Genomic DNA, 8,192 nt, shown 5'->3' on the forward strand with positions numbered 1-8,192 from the left:
TAGTTTCAATGTTGAAAGTTTATGTTTGTGTCTAGGATGCAACACGAATGGCCTCTGCTGGGTGCGTTGGTGTGTTATGTGCCTTCCTGTCTGAAGAAGAGCTTAGAAATGTTCTAGAACAGTATGTCCTTGGTAAGATCCAACAGACACAGAAAACACCTCTGTATAATCCAAACTTTAGTGGTTGAATAATTACATCTTGAAGTGTTTTTATTAGGGGTGGGCAAGTTAACGCGTTATTATCGCGTTAACTCATTAATTAATTAACGCCGATAATTATTTTATCGCGCATTAACGCAGTTTTTATTATTTTGTAAATTATTTTAAAAGTCTGTTGCTCACTGGCTCTGAATACACATACAGACAAACTATGGGCGACGAGAGGGGTGGGATCTTGATCCGTATTGGCTTGGGATAAACGTCCTCACGCGTCTCAACCAATGAGAGCATTTGGGATGACCGTAAGACTGCTGTGGCGCTCACAGTAACCGGAGAAGAAATAGAACCGGCGGATAAACAAACATGGAGAAAGGCACCGAACTTTTACATAGACAGTTTCATTTTTAACTTCTTTCAGACGATAGATAGATAGATAGATAGACAGACAGGCAGATGGGTAGGGATAGATAGATAGATAGATAGATAGATAGATAGATAGATAGATAGATAGATAGATAGATAGATAGATAGATAGATAGATAGATAGATAGATAGATAGATAGGTGGACAGGCAGGTAGGTAGGTGGACAGGTAGATAGATAGATAGATAGATAGATAGATAGATAGATAGATAGATAGATAGATAGATAGATAGATAGATAGATAGGTGGACAGGCAGGTAGGTAGGTGGACAGGTAGGTAGGTAGATAGGTGGACAGGCAGGTAGGTAGATAGATAGAGAGATAGGCAGGTAGGCAGGCAGATGGGTAGGCATAGATAGATAGATAGATAGATAGATAGATAGATAGACAGACAGGCAGATGGGTAGGGATAGATAGATAGATAGATAGATAGATAGATAGATAGATAGATAGATAGATAGATAGATAGATAGATAGGTGGACAGGCAGGTAGGTAGGTGGACAGGTAGGTAGGTAGATAGGTGGACAGGCAGGTAGGTAGATAGATAGAGAGATAGGCAGGTAGGCAGGCAGATGGGTAGGCATAGATAGATAGATAGATAGATAGATAGATAGATAGATAGATAGATAGATAGATAGATAGATAGATAGATAGATAGATAGATAGATAGATAGATAGGTGGACAGGCAGGTAGGTAGATAGGTGGACAGGCAGGTAGGTAGATAGATAGAGAGATAGGCAGGTAGGCAGGCAGATGGGTAGGCATAGATAGATAGATAGATAGATAGATAGATAGATAGATAGATAGATAGATAGATAGATAGATAGATAGATAGATAGATAGATAGATAGATAGATAGATAGATAGATAGATAGATAGATAGGTGGACAGGCAGGTAGGTAGGTGGACAGATAGATAGATAGATAGATAGATAGATAGATAGATAGATAGATAGATAGATAGATAGATAGATAGATAGGCAGGTAGGTAGGTGGACAGGTAGGTAGGTAGATAGGTGGACAGGCAGGTAGGTAGGTGGACAGGTAGGTAGGTAGATAGAGAGATAGAGAGATAGGCAGGTAGGCAGGCAGATGGGTAGGCATAGATAGATAGATAGATAGATAGATAGATAGATAGATAGATAGATAGATAGATAGATAGATAGATAGATAGGTGGACAGGCAGGTAGGTAGGTGGACAGGTAGATAGATAGATAGATAGATAGATAGATAGATAGATAGATAGATAGATAGATAGATAGATAGATAGATAGATAGATAGATAGATAGATAGATAGATAGATAGATAGGCAGGCAGGTAGGTGGACAGGTAGATAGATAGATAGATAGATAGATAGATAGATAGATAGATAGATAGATAGATAGATAGATAGATAGATAGATAGACAGGCAGGTAGGTAGGTAGGTGGACAGGTAGGTAGGTAGATAGGTGGACAGGCAGGTAGGTAGGTGGACAGGTAGGTAGGTAGATAGATAGAGAGATAGGCAGGCAGGCAGGCAGATGGGTAGGCATAGATAGATAGATAGATAGATAGATAGATAGATAGATAGATAGATAGATAGATAGATAGATAGATAGGTAGATAGGTAGGTGGACAGGTAGGTAGGTAGATAGGTAGGTAGGTAGATAGGTGGACAGGCAGGTAGGTAGGTGGACAGGTAGGTAGGTAGATAGATAGAGAGATAGGCAGGCAGGCAGGCAGATGGGTAGGCATTAGATAGATAGATAGATAGATAGATAGATAGATAGATAGATAGATAGATAGATAGATAGATAGATAGATAGATAGATAGGTGGACAGGCAGGTAGGTAGGTGGACAGGTAGATAGATAGATAGATAGATAGATAGATAGATAGATAGATAGATAGATAGATAGATAGATAGATAGGTGGACAGGCAGGTAGGTAGGTGGACAGGTAGGTAGGTAGATAGATAGAGAGATAGGCAGGCAGGCAGGCAGATGGGTAGGCATAGATAGATAGATAGATAGATAGATAGATAGATAGATAGATAGATAGATAGATAGATAGATAGATAGATAGATAGATAGGTGGACAGGCAGGTAGGTAGGTGGACAGGTAGATAGATAGATAGATAGATAGATAGATAGATAGATAGATAGATAGATAGATAGATAGATAGATGGACAGGCAGGCAGGTAGGTGGACAGGTAGATAGGTAGATAGATAGATAGATAGATAGATAGATAGGTAGATAGGTAGGTGGACAGGTAGATAGGTAGGTGGACAGGTAGGTAGGTAGATAGGTAGGTAGGTAGATAGGTGGACAGGCAGGTAGGTAGGTGGACAGGTAGGTAGGTAGATAGATAGAGAGATAGGCAGGCAGGCAGGCAGATGGGTAGGCATTAGATAGATAGATAGATAGATAGATAGATAGATAGATAGATAGATAGATAGATAGATAGATAGATAGATAGATAGGTAGGTGGACAGGCAGGTAGGTAGGTGGACAGGTAGATAGATAGATAGATAGATAGATAGATAGATAGATAGATAGATAGATGGACAGGCAGGCAGGTAGGTGGACAGGTAGATAGGTAGATAGATAGAGAGATAGGCAGGCAGGCAGGCAGATGGGTAGGCATTAGATAGATAGATAGATAGATAGATAGATAGATAGATAGATAGATAGATAGATAGATAGATAGATAGATAGATAGATAGATAGATAGATAGATAGATAGATAGATAGATAGATAGGTAGGTGGACAGGCAGGTAGGTAGGTGGACAGGTAGATAGATAGATAGATAGATAGATAGATAGATAGATAGATAGATAGATAGATAGATAGATAGATAGATAGATGGACAGGCAGGCAGGTAGGTGGACAGGTAGATAGATAGATAGATAGATAGATAGATAGATAGATAGATAGATAGATAGATAGATAGATAGATAGATAGATGGACAGGCAGGTAGGTAGGTGGACAGGTAGGTAGGTAGATAGGTGGACAGGCAGGTAGGTAGGTGGACAGGTAGGTAGGTAGATAGATAGAGAGATAGGCAGGCAGGCAGGCAGATGGGTAGGCATAGATAGATAGATAGATAGATAGATAGATAGATAGATAGATAGATAGATAGATAGATAGATAGATAGATAGATAGATAGATAGATAGATAGATAGATAGATAGATAGATAGATAGATAGATAGACAGGTAGGTAGGTAGATAGGTGGACAGGCAGGTAGGTAGGTAGATAGGTGGACAGGTAGGTAGGTGGACAGGTAGGTAGGTAGATAGATAGAGAGATAGGCAGGTAGGCAGGCAGATGGGTAGGCATAGATAGATAGATAGATAGATAGATAGATAGATAGATAGATAGATAGATAGATAGATAGATAGATAGATAGATAGATAGATAGATAGATAGATAGATAGATAGATAGATAGATAGATAGATAGATAGATAGATAGACAGGTAGATAGATAGATAGACAGGTAGATAGATAGACAGGTAGGTAGGTAGATAGGTGGACAGGCAGGTAGGTAGGTGGACAGGTAGGTAGGTAGGTAGGTAGGTAGGTAGGTAGGTAGGTAGGTAGGTAGGTAGGTAGGTAGGTAGGTAGATAGATAGATAGATAGATAGATAGATAGATAGATAGATAGATAGATAGATAGATAGATAGATAGATAGATAGATAGATAGATAGATAGATAGATAGATAGATAGATAGATAGATAGATAGATAGATAGATTTCCAGTTTTCCCAATTCAATGAATATGCCGGAATGAATTTTTCAGTTCATGCAAAATTATGCTAAATTTAAGCATCACTTTACTGCTTTCTATATGTTAGACATTTGTACTGATTGATGTGTAATCTCCCATAGCGGATGTGTCAGGAGTGGACTGGATGGTGCGCCATGGCCGCAGCATGGCTCTTGCTATAGCTATAAAGTCTGCACCTGAACGGCTGTGTGCACCAGAGTACAGCGCCATTGTACTGGATGTAATGCTATCCAGCGCCACTGCAGACAGAGTAATGTCCTAAAATTTCCTTCTGCATGGTGTACTTTGCCAAAATATAGAAATGATTATGCAAAATTATGATGCTGAAAAGAATATCTATCTTGACAATAATATATGTTTAATGAACATCCACTATTGATATAATTTCACATTTTTTATTTATTTAATTCAGTTGACGATAATTATTAAATAATACGTTAATTAAAATATAAGAAAAAAATCTGAGCATAATTTACACATTTTCTCTGTTTATTTAAAATAATGACTTCATTCAAAAACTAATGGTTCTATTTTTTCTAGTTTTGATGCATTGTACCATATAATTTATTTTAAGTGCTCTATTTGAATCATATAGTTTGTTATTCGTTATCATTGCATGTGCTGTCAGTAAATCATTTTTACTTTTTAAAACTATAAAAATAGTATTTGACAGTGTAATGAGCACTAACACGTGGCAGTTTTTATTGACTCCTGTATTTTGTATCTTGTCTTGTATTTTGCCCTTTTTCCATTCCCTATGTGGTGGTGGTACTTTAGATTCCCATAGCTTGCAGTGGCATCAGGGCAATGGGTTACCTCATGAGACACCAGATCAGATCAGCTGGAGAATATGCTGTCCAGCCTCGTATTATCACTCAGTTGGTCAAGGTTAGTTCTACAGACAGCATTGGAAATAAAACAGTCATCTATTCATTATGGATCATACTCTTTCTTAAGAACTTCTGCTATAATACGCAGGTCATTGATTAATGTAATGCTGAGTAATCAGCACAATAATGTTTTTAGGGTGGGGACTGATCCGTGCGTGTGTATGTATATATCTGTGTGTGTATGTATATATGTATATATATGTATATATGTGTGTATGTGTGTGTGTATATATATATATATATATATAATATAATCTGTGTGTGTATAGGGGGAACTTTGTCTACAGTAATGTTTTAGATAGGTGGTATGTAGGGCTGCACAATTAATCGATTTTAGAATCGTGATTACGATTACAGATGCCACGATTACGTAATCTTTCAAAGCTGCGATTACAAAAAAAAATCTACTTGCATTATTCTGCGTGCTTATTGCATGTTGTGTTGTGAGGGGTGAATAAAGACTTTTAATATGCCTAATAGTCTGTAGACGTGTCCTTATCAACGCCCCGATTATCCACTTGTTTCACTAATTTCGAGAGCATGTGCGCTGATAAAGAAACATCAGACAGTTTGCAAAGTGTTGCTGAGAAGAATCAAGAATTAGAACTAAAAAGAAATGCTTTATCTGTGGTGTGGAATTATTTTAGATTCACTAGCAATGATGTCGAGCGGCATGTTATAGTGTGTTTCTGCACCATCAAGCAACACCACGAATTAATTCAATCATTTAAAATTCAGCCACAGAGTGCAATACGACCAGTGTTTTAGCTTGAACTGCAACACAGATTCCCATCACGACGTTGTTGTTTTGTGCTTCTCCGTATCGGGCAGCTTCTCTGAGACAAATGAAGATAACTGAAGCCATCATGCATTTCATTTGCAAAAGACATGGTGCCGATTAATACAGTTTCCAGCGCAGGGTTTAAAATACTCATAAACGCACTGGATAAGATATGTCATCCCCTCCTGCAATTACTTAGTCTAGATTCATAAATGAATTTTATTTTTAGTATATTATTTATACCATGCATATTTTTCCTTTTTAATTTTTTTTTTATTTAAAGAAATCAAAGCAGTGCAAAGCAATGTATAGTTGACATTTGAGTCTTCAGTAATAGAAGTTTTTCAGGAAGAATTCAGCTTTTTTAAATTTGTATATAAAATATGGCATGCAGTTGCTTCAAGCAATGGTATAAAGCTATTCAAAATACAATTTATGTAAATTGTGATAATCATAATTAATAATCGCAATTACAATTTCAAGGGAATAATCAACAATTATGATTTTTGTCATAATCATGCAGCCCTAGTGGTATGCATCAGTGTGTGTTCTGACACCTATATATTGCGATTACTCCCAACTGGGGATAAAATGGAATAAAATAGTAGAATCAGTATAGTACTGATTCAGTATATCAGTAGTTACAGACTGTTGTACAAGGTTTATGATGATAAAGAGAGAAACCTATAAATATGAGCTCTCTGCTATGGTTTGTCCTCTAGAGTCTACAAAATCAGTCGAGTGATATCCGTCTGGTGACCGAGCGAGTGCTGTGGTGGGTATGGAAGGAGGTAGACACCCCAGTGATGGAGCCCAGTCTGATCAAACCAGTTATCAAAGCCTTGCTGGATAACACCAAAGACAAGAACACCAGTGTCCGTGCTCAGAGTGAACACACCATTGTTAACCTGCTACGCCTCCGCCAAGGAGACACTGTCATGCAGGTACTTTCCATAACAGACTAGTGGATTTTAATCCATTCATTTTTAATGCATATTTTGAACCTAAGGACAGTGGATGCAAATTTTACAAATGCAAAAAAGTGCTTAAACTGATGAGTTTCAGCCTCTTCTGAATTTCTAGTGTATCACAAAATAAGACGGCACTTACAACTATTTGACACCCCTTTCACCTGCTAAAATAAGGGTTTACTTTTTTTAAACTAGCCAGCGACTGTCATTTCCTAAATAGTATGCACCCCTGATGGTCAGCTGTTTTTTCATGCAATTTTACAGTAGTGTACAGTTGAAGCTCATGGACTACTGGTTGTAGATCATGACCATGATTTCTAACAGTAATTTCATTAACACAAAATATTGTTTGTTTCAATAAATATGCATCCTTATCCTATTTTTGCATGCCTATTTCAGAATATCAGTGCCATCTTAGACTCGGCCAGTAATGAACTGTTGTCCGAGTGTTACCGCCGATCGCTGAAGAAGATCTCTGGTCTGCCTGACTCCAATGAAGAAATCGATGATACCATCCTCACGTGATCTGCCCAAAGCAGCTCTATAAGATAGTCCATTCTGATTTAATAGAAGATATGATTGCTTCACATGGCTGTCAATTATGAAATTAGAAAACACCCCAGAAAATGTATTTCTTGATCTACTGCAGTTACAAAGTAAAATATTGTTTCTCATTTATGTTAACATATTTCTGATGCCCAGTTTTGTTTTTTATTGGATGATCACCATTATTCATTTTACTGCAGTGTTATTCACTGAGTCTGTATGTTGAGAGTGGGGCAACATAAAGGATGAAACACTGATTTTTTTAATCAGCACTGTATCCATTGATAGTGGTTATAAAAATAAAAGAAGAGAAAAACCTTACTGATTTAATACATTTTTTTGAGTCCTAAAAATAAAACCTTTTTCTAAGATCCATCCTGACAATGCCATAGCCATCTATAGCTGGCTCAAAGGAGCAAAATTGGCTATGCTATGTGGGTAGGAGGGATGACTTCTCTCACCTGTTAGTTGCAACAATACAAACTAATCATGGCCTGGATATAATGTTAATGGCAATCCTGCTGAGTTCCACTAAATGTAGCCACCAAAAGAATCCACCCACAAATTTCAATCACACACCCTCCTTCCAAATGCCTCTTCTAAGTCCCTGTGCTCATGCAAAGTACATTTGTATCTCTGATTTATTA

The 8,192-nt window shown here is 37.5% G+C and overlaps 1 protein-coding gene across 8 annotated transcripts in view; it reads left to right on the forward strand.

Annotated features, from left to right (window-relative positions):
• gcn1 (GCN1 activator of EIF2AK4) overlaps positions 1 to 7,866 on the forward strand; it is a 52,018-nt gene extending 44,152 nt beyond the window's left edge. For 2 of the 8 annotated variants that reach the window (XR_009204590.1, XR_009204584.1), the window contains exons 54-55: positions 36 to 1,756; positions 2,033 to 2,190. Coding sequence is in view for 1 of the 8 variants with exons in the window: in XM_058389769.1 (XP_058245752.1) it covers positions 36 to 132; positions 4,459 to 4,607; positions 5,135 to 5,245; positions 6,751 to 6,972; positions 7,399 to 7,524 (705 nt within the window). In the remaining 7 variants the exon portion in view is untranslated. Of the gene's footprint in view, positions 1 to 35; positions 1,757 to 2,020; positions 2,191 to 4,458; positions 4,608 to 5,134; positions 5,246 to 6,750; positions 6,973 to 7,398 lie in introns of those variants that run through there. The other 6 variants (XM_058389769.1, XR_009204586.1, XR_009204588.1 and 3 more) reach the window with 6 other exon arrangements.
• The last annotated feature ends 326 nt before the right edge of the window (positions 7,867 to 8,192 follow it).

The sequence above is a fragment of the Hemibagrus wyckioides genome, linkage group LG05 (assembly GCF_019097595.1).
Source record: "Hemibagrus wyckioides isolate EC202008001 linkage group LG05, SWU_Hwy_1.0, whole genome shotgun sequence".
In the NCBI taxonomy this organism is placed as follows: Eukaryota; Metazoa; Chordata; class Actinopteri; order Siluriformes; family Bagridae; genus Hemibagrus; species Hemibagrus wyckioides.